We start from the raw sequence: 21,616 nt of genomic DNA, 5'->3' as shown, positions 1-21,616 counted from the left end.
CTAAAATGATTTCTCCATTATAAGCTTGTAAAGGTCAATGAGCAATGCAATGAAAGCTATTAACTACATTGCCCGAGAATGCAGAGCTAATCGGAAATTCATAGACTGATTCCTCAAGAAAATTAGCCTATGCTTTCTTTAAAAAAAAAATTAGTTGGGGGGTGGGGGGTCAGCTATATGTGAAAATAAATTGTAAACTGAGGCCAATGAAGACAATTTTTGATAACAACATCAATGTATTTTTGTGTGCTGTTTATGTCTGTGTGTAACTGTGCATGTGGAGAAAGTGTGGGAAAAATGAATAGGAGGGCTATTTTGTTGCCACAGATATATAGATACAGAATAACATGGAGGTCTTCTAGTCCAACCCCCTACTCAGGCAGGAAACCCTACACCATTTCAGACAAACCTCACAGACAGGAACCTCACAGAATCACAGAGAGCTCACAAACCAACTATTACCCTTTACACAAAAATAACACAAAAGCTACACAACTGCCTCACACACAATGCAAAAGCAGCTGGACTTCACACAAAATGCCCCCTGCAACAAGCAGGAACCTCACAGACAATCAGGCACAGCTGATTGTCGTACAGGTGACCAGTAGTAAAAAAAAAATGCTTTAAAAAGTTTTTTAAAAGTTCCCACGATTGCCTGGCACTGCTAATTGTTGCACAGCTGATCATCGGAACTTTTTCCCCCCTACTTTTTAAAACATTTTTTTACTACTGGTTCAGGCGAATAGGTAGTAAAAATGCTTTAAAAAGGTTTTTTTTAAAAGGTCCCATGATCACGCGGCACAGCTGATTGTTGCACAGCTGATCGTTGGAACTTGTTTTTTTTTACTTTTTAAAGTATTTTTTTACTACTGGTTTGGACAAACAGTAGCATTTTTTCACCCCTAGGCGATATGCTGACTGTAAACCACTTAGGGAGGGCTGTAAAGCACTGTGAAGTAGTAGGTAAGTGTAAGTGCTATTGCTATTATGATCACCAGTGAGAAGAATCATGTCAAGGGGTAAACCAGGTTCCAGAGGTGGGTTCCTACCAGTTTGCACCTATTTGGTAGAACCGGTTCGTCAAATCTAACGAACCGGTTAGAAGATGTTCCACCAGTGGACCCGGAAAGCAGGCCACACCTACAGAAGAGGTTCCAACATTTTTTTGAAACCCACCACTGCAGGGGTGGGTTTCTTGCCCCGTTCCAACCGGTTCGGTTGCAACGGGGCCGGCGGCATCCTCGTGCACACGCGCAGTGCATGCATGCGTACTAGCACCTGTGCAATGCTCCAGCTGCTCCTGGAGGATCGCGCAGGCGCTGTATGCGTTCTGCGCATGCGTGGAAGCGCAGAACAGAACTCATCAAACCAGGTAAGAAACGCGGGCAGGCGGGTAGATCCTTCGGCGTTCCCGGAAGTTACTTACTTCGGGGTTCGCCGACCAACCGGTTTGCGGGACCGCCGCAAACCGCCTGAAACCCACCCCTGCACCACTGCCATACACACACACACAGACAGACAGACAGACAGACTGACAGAGAGAGAGCGAGAGAGAGAGAAGGAAGAAATAATAAATAAAAAAGAAAGAAAAAGAGTGAGAGGTGAAAGAAAAAAAGAAAAAGGTGACAGAGAGACAAAAGGAAGGAAAGAGAGAGAGAGAGAGAGAGAGAGAACACATGGCCGTCAAGCCACTCCCACCAGGTCACATGGCTGGCAAGCAACTCCCACAAAGGAGGCCACACCCACAGAGTAGGTTCCAAATTTTTTTTGAAACCCACCACTGCCAGGTTCCCTCAAGGAGGTTTGCTATTTGTTTGAGGGAAACAAAATAATGAGCATCATTCATACATGGAAGCATATACTTGCCCCCCAAGTGAAATCCCTCTTGTTATACTGTGCTGAAAGAAGAGGATACATAAGAAAGGACATTTAAGTAGAGAGTTCTTAGTGCCCTGTGAGCTTGCGTACTTTCTTGCAGATGTTTCATTGCCAAACTAGGTAATGTCATCACGGCTAGTAGGGAGTGGGGTTCAAATCCATTCAAAAGAGGAAATCAAAAAGCTAAAAAGGCTTCTTTTTCCTTGTTAGGTATAACTACTGATTGTACAGTTATAGAGACTAACTTGATTTTGTATTAATAATAATAATTTAATTGATCTGCACCTAATACGGCAGCAGGACTGTTGGTGGCGCAATACTGGAAGAAGGAAGACTTGCCTACTATTCAAGAATGGACATTAAAGTAACAAACCTAGCAGAGATGGCTAAAATATCAGCATATCTCAAGGACCACTCAAACGAGAGATATAAACTGGAGTGGAGAAGATGGATTGACTATATTCAAAATAAATACGGGACTAAGAAATTCCAGATAGTTTACGACTGAAGAAAACAAGAATGATACAATCTGTTTAGAGTTAGCCTAGCAAAGAGGAGTTAAAGCTCAATGACAGATGATCCTAACTTTCTTAAGTTTATTTTAGAACATCTTTGTTAAAGATTTATACCCTGTATTTGTTCTGGGAAGTCGGGGGGGGGGGGAGGCTGGGGGTGGGTGGGGTTCAAGTGGGGAGGGCAGGGAGGGGAGGTAAACATTTGTAAAAGCCCCCCCCCCCCATTTTTATCTGTAAGCCGCCCAGAGTCTTTTTTTTTCTAAAAATTTTCAATTAAAAAAAGCTAAAAAGGAAACAAAAGACCCAAACACCGCCTCACCAGCAATCAACACCCAGATGAGCAGAGATTAACACCAAGATTAACATTAGACTAACAATCAAGAAGCAAATAACACTCCAATCAAGGAACTACCAAATCAGGCAAAGAAGTTAACAATAAGACCACTCCAGAGATGGTATTCAGCAGGTTCGGACCAGTTAGAGCAGTGTTTCTCAACCTTGGCAACTTGAAGATGTCCGGACTGGCTGGAGAATTCTGGGAGTTGAAGTCCGGACATCTTCAAGTTGCCAAGGTTGAGAAACACTGAGTTAGAGCTAACAGGTAGCAGATATCGCCCCGGCTCTATGCGTTCCTATTTAACTATGTTTTTGAGGCTGGGCGCATGTGTGGAAGGCGTGCATACAAGCAAAGCCCGTGCACGGAAGGCCAGGTGCATGCCCTGAAGGTGCGTGTGCATGTGGCGGAGTGGTGGTAAAAATAAGTGAAACCCACCACTGGAACTCCCACCAATACTGAGAGGGAAAGCAACTAGATAGTATATGAAATGAGAGCAAACCCCACTCCCTATTAGCACCTAGTTTGGTAATGAAACATCTGCAAGAAAACAACCAACCTCAGAGAGGACCAGATCCCCCTCAGCTCCAAATAGTCTCTTCTATGGGAAAGAGCAGTTAAGGCTTGGTCACTTACGTCCACAGTAAGCATGGTAGCAGACACTGGGCTTGGCTAAGTGGTAGACGTAATAGCCTCCGGGACATGCCTTGATTTCAACCGTCGAATTCCAGAAGCAGCAGTTTTCATTGAAAGTTGCACAGGTCTGCCTTTGGACAATGCCCTCTGATTCTTGAGGATGGCTGCCGTTTAGCCAGATTGGGGCATGGGTGCCACAGTGGTTCTCGGGAATGCAGAAGGTAGGCATGGCATCCCCAGCCATCCCCGTAAAGCGATACCATTCCCCATCCACATGACTGTCACATTCAGGCTGGTCGGTAGAATCATTGACCTGGAAATCTGTGTTCCTCCAAGGTTCATTCAGACTAATGTAGGCAGAGCAAGGATCAAGAGCTGGAAGACAGGAAGAGAAAAGCTTGTCATTATCCATGGCAGGATGTTAATCACACTGGAACCCTATAGCAATTATTTATTTATTTACTTATTTTGTCACGCTTGCGTTGGATAACATATACAAGCAGTGACGTGCGGTGAAGCTTCTGGCTGGTGCGGCAAAAAGAAAGAAAGCGGCTCCCTCCCCCCCCCCGCAGCAGGCTGGAGCGAGAGCCGCGGAGGCGAAAGGCGAAGAGGGGTGGGGGGTGGGGTGTTTGCAGCCCTGGTTCCGTCTCCCAGCAGCCCCAGGAGGAAACGGCGAAGAGGGGTGGGGGTGTGTTCCAAGAGGCTCCCTCCCCTTTTGGCACTCCGCAAGGCCTAGAGCCACCACGTGTCCTCTGCAGGAAGAGGCCCGAGAATTATGGGCCTCATTTGCATACTAATTTTTTTGCTTTTTAACCCTTGGTTAACCCTTAAAAGGCAAAAAAATCCTTATGCAAAGGAGGCCCCGAGTTCTCTGGCCTCCTCCTATACTTAAACACTATGTACACTCCAAATCACTGTGAGTTGAAGTCTGGTAGCAACTAGCTTGGCCTTAATTATTTTAGAAAAAATCTTTAAAATTCCTTCCTTTTCCTGAGGAGACTGGTGAGGCCCCGCCTCCCCTGCCTCTAGTGAGTGCACGTCCCTGTATACAAGTATAAACATGATTATAAATACATGAAAAGGATACAAATAAAAGGAAACATTAATATAAGGACGGTAGCAAAGATGGGTTCCTACCGGTTCGGACCAGTTCGGACCGGTTCGGACAAGTAGGTAGTAACTCAGCTACCCACATCCCCAAACTGGTTCTATTTTGTTTTTTTGCTTCGCACATGCGCAGAAGCAATTTTTCACGCATCGAGCATTCGTATGCCCGAAGCCCGCACGTGCCCGAAGCGTGTCCCTGAGCGAACTGGCAGTAAAAGAATCTGGAACCTACCCCTGGACGGTAGGCATGTTGGTGCGGTGCGCTTATGCACGTCCCCTACAAACCTCTTAGGAATGAGGCGAGGTCGACGGTAGACAGTCTAAGGTTAAAGTTTTGGGGATTTGGGGAAGAAATCACAGAGTCAGGTAACCAATAAGTAGGAAGAGATAAAATGTTTGATTTCAGGAATAGAACCAACCAATTATTGAATTCTTGAGAGCATTTACTTTCTACACAACTACCCAAGGTAGTTTATCCCTAGTCAAGCTTCATGGTCATGTGAGGGCCATCTCACAGTAATTTCCTCTATTTCCTTTATACAATATTGACTAACATAAAATCATATATTTGGGAAAGGCCATTGAAGCCAACCTTCTGCCCAGTCCATGAATTTGATCATAACCAGTTATGAGAAAGCCTCACATTTCTCTAAGCCAGGGGTCTCAAACTGGCAGCCCAAGGGCTGGATGCATCATGTGCAGGCCACGCCCACCCCAGTTCCATGAAGGGGGAAAAAAACCAGAGGTGGTATTCAGCAGGTTCTGACCAGTTCTGGAGAACCTGTAGCGGAAATTTTGAGTAGTTCAGAAAACCGGTAAATACCACCTCTGACTGGCCCCGCCCCATCTATTCTCTGCCTTCCGAGTCCCAGCTGATCGGGAGGGAATGGGGATTTTGCAGTATCCTTCCCCTGGAGTGGGAAGGGAATGGAGATTTTATAGTATCCTTCCTCTGCCACACCCACCAAGCCACACCCACAGAACCAGTAGTAAACATTTTTGAATCTTACCACTGGACAAAACGTCACGAAACATCACATGATGGCAATGTGACATTTCAAGTTTGACACCTGTGCTCTAAGCAGTTGGTTCTATTGTTAAAAACCAATCTTCCTATTTAAATATTTCCAGCTGGATCTGCTTTTCCACATTATTATTTGGCTTGAACTCTCTGTGTTATAGAATTAACTCATGGCCTTTTTCTATTATTCAACTATGTATGTCTTCCTGAGGCTACATAAACCCTGTTCCCCCAGTCTTTCATTTTGAAACCTATTTTCTGGTCTGATAATCATTTGTTGCCTTATGGGGAATCTGGATGTATTACTACAATACAATATCCATAAGGTGCAGTTTTAAATTATGGGCCCTGTAGCGTTGATTTTTCTTTTACTTAAGATCAGATGATCCTTGGGGAATTTCCAAGTCCACAATTTGTGATTCTATGATATTTTCTTGTAGGTTAATTGAAACTCAGTAGGAGGTCCACAAGAAATTATCTTGACATGGAATCTTGCCTATATTACAAGTTCAATCAGCAATCTCTCATGTATCTTAACCAGCTGTGAGCTCGGATAAACCAACTCGGTTCATTTCTAGAAAATATGTCCAATACTAACTTGAAGAAATAATTGCTGATTTCAACTCCTGTAATAAGGGAAAGCCCAGTCCAGGGATGGGCTGCTGGGGGTTTGCACCACAGGGCGCATTCAGCAGGTTCTGACCAGTTCTGGAGAACTGATAGCATACATTTTGAGTAGTTCGGAGACCGTTAAATACCATCTCTGACTGGCCCTGCCCCCATCTATTCTCTCCTTCCCGAGTCTCAGCTGATCAGGAGGAAATGGGGATTTTGGAGTGGGGAGGGAATGGAGATTTTACAGTATCCTTCCCCTGCCACGCCCACCATGCCACACCCACCATGCCACACCATGCTCACCAAGCCACAGAACTGGTAGTAAAATTTTTTGAATCCCACTACTGCTTCGCAAGGGTTCAGGAGAACCTCTAGTTAAGATTCTGTGCAGTTCAGAGAACCTCAAATCCCACTGCTGGCTGGCCCCGCCCACCCCTCCCCTCCCAAGAGTCCCCACACAGCCCATTTTGGATACAGATAAGCAGAGGTGGGTTCCTACCAGTTCGCACCTATTCAGTAGAACCGGTTCATCAACTCTACCGAACCGGTTAGAAGAGGTTCCACCAGTGGACCTGGAAAACAGGCCACACCTACAGAAGAGGTTCCAAAAATTTTTGAAACCAACCACTGGTCCTTGGATATGATTATTCTACACTATCATGTTCATATTTATAAAACTCGGAGCCTCTGTGAAAGGTAAGGATGACTACTGCGTTTGTGGTGCAATCAGAACATTGCGTGTGTTGAAGTTCTTTTAACGCAAACCAAAGATGCCTTTTAAAAAACAAGTTTACATCCTATTCTTATGCATGCCAGTGCTGTGTGTGAGGTAATTTAAGGTGGTTCTGACAAGCGTCGTTGGCATCTTCATATCCAGTCACATGGGCGGCAAGCCACTCCCACAAAGGAGGCCACACCCACAGAGTAGGTTCGAACAATTTTTGAAACCCACCACTGCAGATAAGTGCAGGGTGTGTGCAGAGGCTCAGGGAGGGTGAAAAACAGGCCTACCAGTTCAGGAAGCACACCTTTTTCCGGCCTCCAGAGCCTGGGGAGGCCATTTTCGCCCTCCCAGAAGGTCAAGAAAAGCCTCCGGAGCCCAGGAATGGCAAAAACGCCCCTCCTCTCCCATGGTGCAGGAGTTCGACTAGGCCATGGCCCTTATGGCCACACCCACCCAGCAACCAGGCAGAGAACCCCTTGCTAAAATGTTTGAATTCAGGCTTTCCCCACCTATTGCAACACCATTCAAAATCCCAGCCGGGTGACCAATGGGAAATTGTGAGCACTATAATTGCAAAAGCCAACACAGATTGATGGCTTCAGTTTAGGGAAAACTTATTTAATCAATAGTTGAGAGCGAGAATGTCTCTGAGAAGAAGGAAGACTTCCCCACTTCTGATAAAGAGAGATAAAACAAAGCTTTGTCTTGCTTGGCTGTGTGATTAGGATGTCTTAAGAGCCGAGGTGGCGCAGTGGTTAGGGTACAGTACTGCAGGCCACTTCAGCTGACTGCTATCTGCAGTTCAGCGGTTCAAATCTCACTGGCTCAAGGTTGACTCAGCCTTCCATCCTTCCGAGGTGGGTGAAATGAGGACCCAGACTGTGGGGGCGATATGCTGACTCTGTAAACCGCTTAGAGAGGGCTGAAAGCCCTATGAAGCGGTATATAAGTCTAACTGCTATTGCTATGTCTTCTAAGTTTCCTATGGGGACAGCTCTGTCAGAAAGGGCCAGAGGTGGGTTGCTCCCGGTTCGGCCCAGTTCGGCTGAACCGGTAATAGAATTCAGGCCTGGGTCGCAAAACCGGCAACGAAGAACAATTTACATTGAACAGCGCACATGCACACAGCGCATTGCACACAGGTTGCAAACTAGTAGTAAAACTGGCAGCAACCCACCCCTGGGAAAGGCTATTTGTAACCAGCAAAGGAAGCACCAATCTGATTGATGCATAAGGCAAGCCAGAGGATTTTTCTTTTGCCACCAAAAGAAAGTTTGTGTTATATGAGCCCATCGATCTTCTATGAGTAAGCAAAAGAAGGAGATTTGTCTCTGAGCAGTAGGCCTGGAGGGAAACAGTGTGTTTGTCTGCATGCCTTCAAGTCAGTGTGGACTCCTGGTGAATGCCAGCACAAGACCATGCGGTTTTCTTGGCAAGATTTTGGAAGTGGTTTGCCGTTCTCTGCTTCCTAGAAAAGCTGAGAGGGAATGACTGGCTCAAGGTCCCCAAAGATGGTTTTGTGTCCAAGTGTTGGAAGAAATGTCAATTTGGTTCAGTTCCAAATGGGGAGGAAGACACTGGAAGCATGGAGGTTGATTGGAAAGATGGTTTATTGGTTAACAGGACCACGTGTATTTGAGGTCCAGGGCAACTAACCACATGGAGTGGAGAGTGAGGGTTATTTATGCACTCTCTTGGGCCTTGCCCTTGAGCTTCCTGTTCCTGTGCAAGAAATGTATTTTATTGGTTGTTGTAGGGGTACTCCTAACTTTGTAGGCTATCTGAGTCTCAGGCTTGGTTGAAGCTTGTTGGGTGATGCAATGAAGGAGCTTGTTGTGCCATATGGTGAGCTCTGCTGCTAGATGGCTAATCCTATTATGTCCTGAGAGGTCATGTCTTAATCCAATCACCCTGGAGCTGAAGGTGTAATTGTCTTGTAGATAGGATGGCCCAGTCCTTCTCAATGGGTACCAAATATCTGCTGGGGGCAGGGAGCTGAATCTCTGAGTTTATGTCTTCCTTAAGAGTTCTCTTTCTCTTTTAGGGGAAATATACTATTCTGCCTTTTTAATATTTCCTAAAATATTTCATCATTTTAAGAGGGGCGGGTGCTAATTTTCTACACAAGGCAGGACTAGAACTCACAGTCTCCTTGTTTTCAGCCTGCAACTTAATTATTAACTGCTCTACCTAACCAAACTGTCTCTCATATACAGCATGTATATGAAGAATCCCCTGGGGCTTCAGAACCTACGTTGACTAGCTGACAGGAGACCCTGCGTCAGAGGACACTGCTTGATCAGAAGGACTCAGAGCTTGTCCACTCTGGCTGATCACCCTGGACCCTAGAAACAGCCGTAGATGCACCATCCCTCAAATAACCAGGCCCTATGTCATAATGTGATGTTAAAATATTCATAACTGGAAGAGACATGGGAACAAGGAGCCAATAAATAGGCATAGCAACTAAATCAGTCCCCCTGGGAATAGGGCGGCATACAAGTCTAATAAACTAACTAACTAACTAAACCAGCCAATGGGAGCTTAAACATAGCTGAGTGTACAGAGAATTGAAACAGAAATTTAAGTAAGAAGTCTGGGGGTGGCTTAACTGTATTAAGCTCTGTGCTGAGAAACAAAACTGAAGCCGTCTGCTGCTCTGAGAAGTAAACTAGCAGTCTCTGGGCTTGTCTGCTGATATGAAACTAATTGCTTGTGTTTGCCTATAACTCTCCTGCCTTGTGTTTACTTGAAAGAACCACCTGTTGGTATTGTACATTTATTACTCTATTCTTATGTATATGAAGAAGTTAATGAATCCTGCTGCATTAGTTATCTTTGTGTGTTTCTGGATTTCAATTTATGCAACGAACTCTGACAGATAACCAGCATCTTGAAGTGCTAACTAGTAACCAGTGCAGCTTGCAAAACAAGTCACAGCCAACAACTCTTCATTTTAATGCAAACAAGTGAATCCCAAAAGATTTGCAGACAAGTAATAGGAAAGCTAGTGTTATCCTGCAAAGGACATGTTTTTCTTTTCCTTTTTTTTTTTAACAAGACATAACCAAAGGGAATGTGAAAATTATTACCTGGTTAAATAGGCTTAAAAGTTGACAAGACACAAATTATAGCGATTTTGAACAGTTTGCCTTTAGAAGTTGTGGGTCCTCCATCATTGGAGGCTTTTAAGAGGAGACTGGACAGGCACTTTGCTACAATACAGAATAACAGAGTTGGAAGGGATCTTGTAGGTCATCTAGTCCAACCCCCTGCTCCAGTAGGAGACCCTACACCATTTCCGACAGATGGCAGCCCAGTCTCTTCTTGAAAGCTTCCAGTGATGAACCGGTCTGGAATAGTAGAGGGCAGTAATGGCTCGTGACCCGACAAAAGCGCGAACGTCATAAGTGCGCCGACAAAACCGCGGCGCTAAAACCGCGATGTCAAAAGTGCGCCGACAACAGCGCGCCGACAACAGCGCGCTGACAACAACGCGCTGACAGAAGCGCAATTTAAGTTAAGGTAAGGTTTAGGGTTAGGTTTAGGGTTAGGTTTAGGGTTAGGTTTAGGGTTAGGTTTAGGGTTAGGTTTAGGGTTACGTTTAGGGTTAGGTTTAGGTTTAGGTTTAGGTTTAGGGTTAGGGTTATGGTTATGGTTATGGTTAGGGTTATGGTTAGGGTTAGGGTTAGGTTTAGGGTTAGGTTTAGGGTTAGGTTTAGGGTTAGGTTTAGGGTTACGTTACAGCGCGCTTCTGTCGGCGCGCTTCAGGGCTAATTCGTCGCTAATTCGTCGTGCGGTTTTGTCGGCACGGTTTTGTCACCGCGGTTTAGTCAGGCGCGCTTTTGTTGTTCGCGCATTTGTGGTGGAACCGTGATGGCTAACCTTTTTGTTGTCGGGTGCCGAAAGCCATAAAGCAATGCACACGTGACCACCCCCGCATGCGCATGAGACCCCCGTTTACACCCTTCCCCTATGTATGTGCACACTCCCCATACACTCCCCTGCCCTGTGCACGCATGCTCCTCACATGTGATCCTGCATGTTTGTTTAACCCCCGTGCATGCATGCATAACCCCTGTGCCCCGTGACCCCCGACATGCGTGGTGGAGCTGAGCTGGGGCGTCAGCTTGCGTGCCTGCACCGAGGGCTCTGCATGCCACCTGGGTCACGGATTCCATAGGTTCGCCATCACGGATATAGGTTCTCCTCCCTAGCAGCGGGTTTGGACTAGAGGAACTTCAAGGTCTCTCCCAACTCTGCTATTTTGTTATTCTGACTGACACCTGAGAGCTAGAGATTCCCACTTCATGCAGATAAAGAATCCAGGATCAACATTCCTAATGAAAGAATCAGCATTCTGTGTCACTTGGCGATAATGAGCCATCTTCAAACACTGATCCTTGCCACGCTTTCCTTCCCAGCTCTCCCTGTCTGCCTTCTTGCAATTCAGATCTCCTAGGAGGTGCTGCCTTTGGACAATTCTCAAATCTTGATTACCCAACAACCTGTCACCTGCAATGCAAGATTTTGGGTGAGCAAAGGACATCTCTGTCAACCTCCTCCCAGCAAAGAGAATTTCAGAGGTCCCAAGATTTAAACTGAAGGCTGCAAATGAGAATATGATAATAAAAAAAAATATTCATTACACTTTTCATCCAGAATGCATTTAATCTATTCGCTGCAGCTTCCAAATTTGCCCTTTCTGTTTGTGCATATATTTAACACCTGATTAAGCACCAGGTAACCCAAGCTGTCTGCGGCATTAAAGCAGGATTTATTATTAACCTTCTCCAGATTGAAGCAAATGGATTGTTTTTCCTTCTTCTTTTGCTAAACAAGTCAATTGCTCTAATTTGGTACATCAAAATGAAGCCAAAAATATTTTTTTCCTCCCTTTTAAAATTTCATTGGCCGCTGGGCTGCCTTGGATTCTTACGTGCTTCAACCTGTGTTTTAGGAACAGTGAAATATCAATTTAATTTGAAAAGAAAAATGGCTTGTTACCTAATGAGAAAACACAGTGATGGCTGGTTATTTATTGTTGGTTCATTTGCTTATGAGTATAGATGGCGGAGTGGGTGCAATTCATCACATTCATTTTTTCCCCAATATTCAGACAATGCATGCCACTTGGGGTGGGATTGAAAAATTTTAGCAACTGATTCTCAGCCCAGTTGCTGGGCGTGGCCATGGTGGGTGTGGCCTACTCAGCCTCCTGCACCAGGGTGGGGTGTGTGTGTTTCACCCTCCCCAGGCTCCAGAGGCTTTCCTCAAGCCTCCAGGAGAATGAAAATGCCCCCTCCCCCTCGGCTCTCTGGAGGCTGGAAAAGGGCCTGTTTCCAGACTTTCAGGAATCCCATTTTTCACCCTCCCAGAGGCTCCACATGAGCCCTGCACTTACCCGGCATGATTAATGGGCCGTGTGGAGACTCCTGGAAGGGGAGGGGTGGGCAGGGCAGGGCCAGCCAGTCATTGCAACTCCCAGTTCGGCGAACCAGATGTAAAATTAACATCTGGTTCGCCCGAACCGGTGCAAACCGGCTGAATCCCACCCCTGCACTTGTTAGCGTAAAAAGAAAAACCACCGCAATTTTTGCAGATGTATAAATAATCTACAGAGGCATAGAACCATAAAGCAAAATGGAATGCATCATGAAAAGCACCCAAAGCTTGGGACAGAATGAAAAAATTTGGAGAGGAAGTTACAAAATATAAAAAGAACAATCACTTGATACACTGAACATTAATATATGTTATTGGACGTACAACATGTATCTCTTTCCACTGAATGTTCTGCATTATGTACGTAATTTCTGATTTATTTGGCTTTAAAAAAAAAGATAGTTATGTGGGCCAGGATGAGATATGAACTCGATACCTGTGATATGTGAGTGGTGCATCATTTTGGTTGTGTGTGATGAATTTAACTTTATCAGTGTCTTGTGTTACTTTTCTGTGTTGTAATTATATGAGCTCAGCTGTTACATGAATCTTGTAACTGACTGACTGTGTATGTTTCTCAATTGATGTTTTCACAGGACTCTTAATCATGATTTGCTTAATTTAAATCAATTTTCTGAGATTGCAATCAACCATATGAGCTAAGTTTAGGTATCATACCAGTGGAGGAGTAAGTCAAGGTTTCTGGGCCACAGGACAAAAACTCAGATGAAACCAGAGGTGTTATCCAGCAGGTTCTGACCACTTCTGGAGAACCGGTAGCGGAAATTTTGAGTAGTTCAGAGAACTGATAAATACTACCTCTGGCTGGCCCCGCCCCCATCTATTCTATGCCTTCCGAGTCCCAGCTGATGAGAAGGAAAAGGGGACTTTGCACTAACCTTCCCCTGGAGTGGGGAGGGAATGGAGATTTTTACAGTATCCTTCCCCTGCCACACCCACCAAGTCATGCCCTCAGAATCAGTAGTAAAAAAATTTGAATCCCACCCCTGGATGAAACCTTTGTGTTAATTTTAGGAATCAATTTATGATCTAATGCCCAATTTCAAGGGATCGGATTTGTTAGTAACCAGGATCTGCGCACACAATGTTTTTGAAGAGGAACTGCAGCAATGCAGTTCAGTATACTCTCTTGGGGATGGATTGGGGTGCTATTAAGCTGTGTCAGTACTAAGTTATCAAATATAGGTTGTAAATATCCAGTTGACCACAAGATGATAGCAAAGAGGAGAGATGCGTCTCTTTGCTGCAACCTAGTGGCCAATCTAATCACTCATAGCACCACCTGCATGTTGCTCTGTCCAACACAGGCCACCCTTCTGGGCAATTTGGGTCCTCTATCAGAGGTGGGTTCCTACCAGTTTGCACCTATTTGGTAGAACCGGTTTGTCAAATCTACCGAACTGGTTAGAAGAGGTTCCACCAGTGGACCTGGAAAGCAGGCCACACCAACAGAAGAGGTTCCAAAAAATTTTGAAACCCACCACTGGTCCTGGGATATGATTATTCTACACTATCATGCTCCTATTTATAAAACTCAGTGCCTCTGTGAAAGGTAAGGATGACTACTGCGTTTGTGGCGCAATCAGAACATTGCGTGTGTTGAAGTTGTTTTAACGCAAACCAAAGATGCCTTTTAAAAAACAAGTTTACATCCTAGTCTTATGCAGGCCAGTCTGTGTGTGAGGTAATTTAAGGTGGTTCTGGCAAGTGTCGTCGGCATCTTCATTATCTGGTCACATGGGTGGCAAGCCACTCCCATCTGGTCACATGGGCGGCAAGCCACTCCCACAAAGGAGGCCACACCCACAGTGTAGGTTTGAACAATTTTTGAAACCCACCACTCTCCTCTATGGATGTATTTTGGCCCTGCAGCATATCAGAAACGGGTTTAAAAGCTGAAAGTCTGACTCTGTGTTAGAAAATAATTATCACTGCTGCTAAGGCTATCAGATTTGGGTTACACGAATTCAAGCAGTCATTTGTAAAAGTAGACATCCAGATTTTGCAGTCCAGATTGAGCATTCCAGACTAAAATATGATTGCCTGGTCCAGTTTGGTAGATCTTTTTTACCATTACATTTCTTAAAAATTAAATTTATCCTGTGCATACTGGTTGCAGAGAATTTAGAATAACGAATTTCACCCAGTTGATATGATCGTATTATGGATTATGTTTCATACAATGCTGGCCTTTTCCATAAACCTCTGAATGGGCTGATCTTTGCAGATGCCACTGGAATTTATCACTGCTAATCTTCCTTTTAATTATTTTAATTGTAGTTATCACATTTGGGACACTATATGTGAAGACCAAGCTCCCTTGAGTATAATTCTGGGAAAGACAGAAGAAATGGAGAGGATGACTACTGACAATCTTGATTGACTCACCGTGATGAGGGACCATTGGAAGGGTTCCACCACAAATCCACGAAGCCCTTATCCGCGGAGACATAAGCGCGAAGACTAATTCGCGCCGTTCGAAGCGCTAAGGAAAAACGCGACCCTACGGTGATGACATAATCGCGGAGGGCAAATCCGCGCATTCCCAAGCACTCAGTACCCTAAACCTAACCCTAAACCTAACCCTAAACCTAACCCCAAACCTAACCCTAAACCTAACCCTAAACCTAACCCTAAACCTAACCCTAAACCTAACCCTAAAACAAACCCCTAAACCTAATCCTAACCCTTACCTTAATTGAAATCGGCTTTCTGCCGCGGCGCTGTTTTAAAGCGCCCTTCTGTTGCCGCGCTGTTGTCGCGGCGGTGATGACGCGCAGTGATGACGTCGCGGCTTTAGCGATGTGCTTATGTCTCCGCGGATAAGGGCTTTGCGGTTTTGTCGTGTCACGCATTGGAAGACTTGAAGGACCAGGGGGGGAACAGTTCATCCAGGTGGAGATCTAACTACAATGCTGACTTGATGTCACATAATCAATAAATCAATTTCCCTTTCGAAATCACTCCTTGATTTCAAAATAGCAGTGAGTGTGTGTATGTTCCCATGTTTTGTCACACTCTTTAGAGACATCTTCATTGAATTCTAATTTAGAATTGCTCATCAAATAAATACGGAAATATAGCAAAACTCAATATTTGCTTGACCACCCCAAGTATAATGAACTATCTGTCATGAATGCTGGCAGTTGAACAATTGTCTTTTGAACTATTGCATATAACCTACCTGATGCAATTAGGATAAAAATAAAATTAGTAAATTTCCAGGCACACAGTATTAGCCTCTGAATGAAAGGTATCACACAAATGTATATCAGAGCATTCAAAAATACATTAGAATATAGAAAACCCTCCTCAACTGTTATGTAGTTGTGGCTTGAAAGAAATTTACAACTCACACAGAATCATGTTCTAACAACCTGCTTTAAATTAGCAGCATCCATTTGCAATAATTCTCTACCTATGTTAATTTCATTTTATGGTTCACTCAGATAATCTCATTTAATTTTAATATCTTAGTTCAATATTCATCCCTTACAATGTGCGTGTGTGTGTGTGTGTGTGTGAGAGAGAGAGAGAGAGAGAGAGAGGGAGGGAGGGAGGGAGGGAGGGAGAGAAGGATGTGGGAGGGAGGGAGGACTGTTTTGATTTCTGGGACATTTATAAAATCCTGTTTATTCCTTGTACTTTAGCATTAGAATTGCAAAAATGCCCACTTTCACAGAACTGAATAAAAGTAGCATAAACTGAAATTGTTGGGCATTACTTATCCCAGAAAGATGTAAGGCTATATACCTGGTTTAACATGTACTAATCGCAACCAGAATTGTATTTGCATAGCAATGGAAAAACAATGAGATTCTGTCAGATGAGAATGTAATTACAAAAATATTAGAATGAGTAGAAATGGATAGATTTACACTCACTATTAAGGACAAAGAAGAAACTGGATATTTTTTTTATATGGGATGTATTTTATCAATGGTTGGACAACAGAAGTCAGAAAGGAGGAGGCATAAAAACAGGAAATATTAATGTGGAGAGTTCTTAAAGAAGATGTTAAGTATTATTGTTATTATATTATTATATTATCAATATTATTGTGATGAATACTACAACAAATATGTGGATTATGACTATTTAAAAATAACTGTATCCAGATTATACACTACTTGATGGAAATTGAATGATATAAATAAAAGAAATAAAACATGGGAAAAAAGAAAGCAAGAAATATGTAACCATGTTGGTCTTATTAGAAAATAAAAGAGAAAGTATCCATATTTCTGACTGGTGCAACTCTATTACACATCAAAGGTATAAATGGAGCAGAATTCCATTCGGATATTAGGTTCTTCCAACTTCTCATTGCTTTTTTTCTAAAGTTATCTGAAATTCTGCTGCTGGGAGTCTATAGGATTCTTTAGCCAGCTATGGCACAAGCCAGCAGGGAACAACAGACGTGAGGAGAATTCAGAGTCATCTCAGTTCTTTCACACAATATATAAAGGTTTGGTTGCTCTAATTTCTGTGGAGTTACATTAAGTAATTATAAGAACAATATGCTGGAGTAAATGCTACCGAAATTCACATTCCCTGCAAAACTGTTGTATGTACAACAGAGAGCTTATGCACCGGAGACAAATTCCTTGTGTGTCTAATCACACTTGGCCAATAAAGAATTCTATTCTTTCTATTCTTTCTATTCTATTCTATTCTATTCTATTCTATTCTATTCTACTCTCTACTCTCTACTCTCTACTCTCTACTCTCTACTCTCTACTCTCTACTCTCTACTCTCTATTCTCTTCTATTCTCTATTCTATTCTATTCTGCTCTACTCTATCTACTCTACTCTATTCTACACTCTACTCTACTCTACTCTACTCTACTCTACTCTACTCTAGTCTACTCTCTATTCTCTATTCTACTCTACTCTACTCTACTCTCTACTCTCTATTCTCTATTCTCTTCTCTACTCTACTCTACTCTACTCTACTCTACTCTACTCTACTCTCTGTTCTCTATTCTCTATTCTCTATTCTCTATTCTCTATTCTACTCTCTACTCTACTCTACTCTATTCTCTGTTCTCTATTCTCTATTCTCTATTCTCTGTTCTCTGTTCTCTGTTCTCTATTCTCTATTCTCTAATCTCTATTCTCTATTCTCTATTCTCTATTCTCTATTCTCTATTCTCTATTCTCTATTCTACTCTCTACTCTACTCTACTCTACTCTATTCTCTGTTCTCTGTTCTCTATTCTCTATTCTCTGTTCTCTGTTCTCTGTTCTCTGTTCTCTGTTCTCTGTTCTCTGTTCTCTATTCTCTATTCTCTATTCTCTATTCTCTATTCTCTATTCTACTCTATTCTATTCCACTCCACTCCAGGCCACCCCACCTCACCCCACCCCATCCTATCCCAGTCTAAAACAAAACAAAATTACAAATCTTCTTCCAAATTACATGCAGCAAGCAAGCAACTGGGCATTTTGTTCCCTACCTATGAATGGCCTGTAAAGGCTTCAAAAGAAACTTGCCAGCTTTAGAGAAGAACATGGGGCCTTTCGGGACTTCCAGTTAATGGGCGTCTGCAAGTACTCACCCACTGTATTCTCCTGCAAAGACTGCGTATTCGTGTGGCGGCAAAAGGACAACACGAACAGCAGGAGCATCGCTTGCTGGCAAAGGCATCTAAAGCGAGAAGTCCCAGCAGGACCCATTGAAGAAGGCAAGGTGGGTCTACTTCTCATAATCCCACCAGATGCCTTCAGGCTCTGGTGTTTTGAAGCAAAGTGTAGATGCAGAGAGAGAAAGTCTTGTGGGTACTAGGGGGGGGGGGTTATCAGAGGAAGAGGCCAAGATGATAATAGCTTCCACCACAGCCTTGACCTGCCCACATCAGCAAGGGGGGTATTTTCATTCATTTTGTTTGCAAAGCCATCCTCCAATTGTTTGCTTGCAATGTGCCCTGCCGTGACCCATCTGCTATCTTATCCAGAAGGACAACTAAGGAAGAGACACACAGACATCCTGTGGAGATGGGGGGAAGATGGTGGCCCTTATTTATTTCCCCCCCCCCCCGCTTCTATGAATAAGAAAAGCAGCTCTGAAGTTGAAGAACAGCGGAGAATGAGATTTCCCTCCTGGTTTTGCTAAAATGTAGGCAAGCAGATTAGAATGGAGGGAATGCCACGAAGCCTTCCCCAAATCTGGTGTTTCTGCAAATGTGTGAAACTACAGCTGCCAATCCCCTCACCAGCTGCCTATGATCGGGCACATCAGTTGATCATCCAGTAATCCACCCAAGCAAAATGAATAAACGAAAGGCATTTTCCACCCATATAAAGGTAATCTGTTTCAGGTGCGTCTGTGTAGAACTGTGATGGCAAATCTATGGCACACATGCCAGAGGTGGCACATAGTACCCTCTCTGCGAGCATGCAAACTGTCGCCCCAGTTCAGTTCCGCTGTGCACGCACGGGCACCTCCTGCCCACCAACTGGTCTTTGGGTCTCCTCTGCGCATCTTTGTCAGCAAAGATGAGTGTCAGATCCTCTCCATTAGATAATTAGGAAAGAAGACCACGAGACTCCATGAGTAGAAATCAAGTGTACTTTTACTAATTATAAATGATTAAAGGCATAGCGAAGCGAAGTCTGATTATTTAGGTGCGAAAGCGATTGATATATAGAATAACCCATTCCCCACCCCTTGGCATCACAGTTACAGTCCAATCATAATTCTCCCAAGTGTCAGGTGTGAGATAACTTCAAAAGGCATCACGAAGATGGAATGTCGGTGCCGTTAGTCCTGGCGGGAATCTCCTACGCATGCGTAGTCCGACAGGCAGCTGAGTTCCAGAACCTTCCTCCAGCACAATTAGTAACCCCTCCCAAATACCATGCCCCCCCTCCCCGTTTCATGGCAGCCGAAGCAACAGCAAAGCAGAGGCTGACATCGAGTTTTGTGTATTTAGGTTTTGTTTGTTTAATACTTCCAGACATGTGGGTTAGTACTTGAAATCCTTTTCCTTAAATCAGAAATGGCATTAAATATCAAACACTATTGAGAATAATAGATTTCAGGGGAGACTGGATTTTCTGAAATGTAGTTGTCTGAGATTGTCAGGCAAATTCTAGGGTTGGGTACGTGCGGGGGCCACATGCATGCATGGGAGAGGGCAAGCCGCATGGGGGGGCACACGTGCATTGCATTTTGTGGGTGCACGTGCTTTGGGCACTTGGTCCAGAAAAGGTTAGCCGTTATTGGTGTGGGACTTTTGTGCAAGGAATTCAAGGAACCGCAATCAGCAATTTTAGGCTGGAGCACAGAGAACTCAGGCTTTCGAAGGTTGTTTTTTCCTGCCCCAGTTTGTCCTTGCTCCTTTGTGATGATGGATTGACATTATCCGTAGCCGGCGATTTTGCATGCTGTTGCAAATCCCATAAACATCGATCATCTGTCAAACAGAAAGGTTGCTGATTTCCTTGAGCCTGCTGGACCAAGTAATACTTCTATTGCAAGGAATGTTATTCGAGAATTTCAACCCCTCTTTCTTGCCTATCTAAGAAACATTCACGGCTCGTGCAAATATATATATATATTTGTGTTTCTGTCGTGATGGACTCTTGTGATGAGCCGATTGACAGATGATGGAAGCAGTTAGCTTCCTCCCATAATTGGGGCTTACCAGGGGTTGTAAAAATCTAATAGATACCTTTCACCCTGGCTTCGCTGATAACGGATAAGAGCCTGTGGCCTAATGGCTAAGAAGTCTGCCTAGTATGTAATATAGCCCAGGTTCAAATCCCAGTAAGGGTATGGCTAGCTGATGAGAGCTAAATAGCTTGAAATAGATCTATACTAGTCTCCCTTTATTTATTTATCAGCCCAAATAAAAAAACATTAAAAAAACCATATATATATATGTGTGTGTGTGTGTGTGTGTGTGTACGTGTATGTATGTATGTGTACGTATATGTATGTATGTATGTATATATATGTATGTATGTATATATTAAACTACCCAACACTACATTGAATGCCAAAATACAGGATTGTAAGCAAGAGAAAGAGAATACAGAAGTATGTATTTTGTACATTCAGCAGGCCACAAAAATAAGCCTCTGATGGTATTAGGGAAGGGAACCAGATGAATCTCTTGTGTTAGGCCTTGGAAAACGAGCAAAAACTAGTTATCCTAATGGTATTTTTTAACTTTTCCAATCTGTCACCAAAGGGTCTAAGACAACTAGCCAAGGCTTACTTCCCATGGTCAATCACCGCAAGACAATTCGCCATGGGATAATTCAACACTGCATTAATTGTTTCATTCAAATGCTTTTATTATTGCTGACCGCATTTTCATCAAAATTTAAATTTATTTTATTCTTATTATTGGCCATGGTTGCATTGAAATTACTTTCACTTTCGTATTTGTTGAATTGTCCCGTGGCAATTTGTTCCATGGTGAGTTCGTCATGGTGAGTTAGAATATAGAATAACAGAGTTGGAAGGGACCTTGGAGGTCTTCTAGTTCCTGCTTAGGCAGGAAACCCTACACCACTTCAGACAAATGGTTATCCAACATCTTCTTAAAAACTTCCAGTGTTGGAGCATTTACAACTTCTGGAGACAAGCCATTTCACTGGTTAATTGTTCTCACTGTCATGAACTTTCTCCTTAGTTCTAAGTTGCTTCTCTCCTTGATTAGTTGTCCTGCCTTCAGGTGCTTTGGAGAATAGTTTAACTCTCTCTTCTTTGGGGCAGCCCCTGAGACATTGGAACACTGCTATCATGTCTCCCTTGGTCCTTCTTTTCATTAAACTAGACATACTCAGTTCCTGCAGCCATTCTTCATATGTTTTAGCCTCCAGTCCCCTAATCATCTTTGTTGCTCTTCTCTACGCTCTTTCTAGAGTCTCAGCATCTTTTTTACACGTTGGCCATGGTTAGTTGGCCATGGTTAGTTGGCTGTTTCATACTTATGGCCTTTGTGGCATCCTGTGGTAAGGCAATCAAAATTCAGATGCTTAGCATCTGACTCATATTTATGACCGTTGCTGTGTCATGTGACACAGACAAAGTCAATGGGCGAGTCAGATTCATTTAACAACCGTGTTACTAATGTAACAACTGCAGTGTGAGTCACTTAACAAATGTGGTAAGAAAGATTGCAAAATGGGCCAAAATTCACTTAACAAATCTCTTGCTTAACAACAGAAATCTTTGGCCCAAATTGGGGTCATAAGCCAAAGACTGCCTTTAATAACTTTCAGGAAGGGGGGGGGGAGAGAAGCAGTGTTATTTTGTAGCTGTTGTGAAGCCATCAAGAACTAGTTTTCCGTGACAAGGAAGGTC

General features: G+C 43.5%; 1 protein-coding gene across 1 annotated transcript in view; it reads right to left on the bottom strand.

Moving 5' to 3' along the window:
* OIT3 (oncoprotein induced transcript 3) overlaps positions 1–18,110 on the bottom strand; it is a 61,617-nt gene extending 43,507 nt beyond the window's left edge. The window contains 2 exon segments of the mRNA XM_032231764.1: positions 3,364–3,738; positions 17,859–18,110. Coding sequence (XP_032087655.1) covers positions 3,364–3,738; positions 17,859–18,006 — 523 coding nt within the window. The 5' untranslated portion in view covers positions 18,007–18,110.
* Positions 18,111–21,616: the final 3,506 nt, after the last annotated feature.

The sequence above is a fragment of the Thamnophis elegans genome, chromosome 15, assembly GCF_009769535.1.
Source record: "Thamnophis elegans isolate rThaEle1 chromosome 15, rThaEle1.pri, whole genome shotgun sequence".
Lineage (NCBI taxonomy): Eukaryota > Metazoa > Chordata > Lepidosauria > Squamata > Colubridae > Thamnophis > Thamnophis elegans.
Note: the sequence above shows the minus strand (reverse complement) of the source record. Positions and strands in the feature narration are given on the sequence as shown.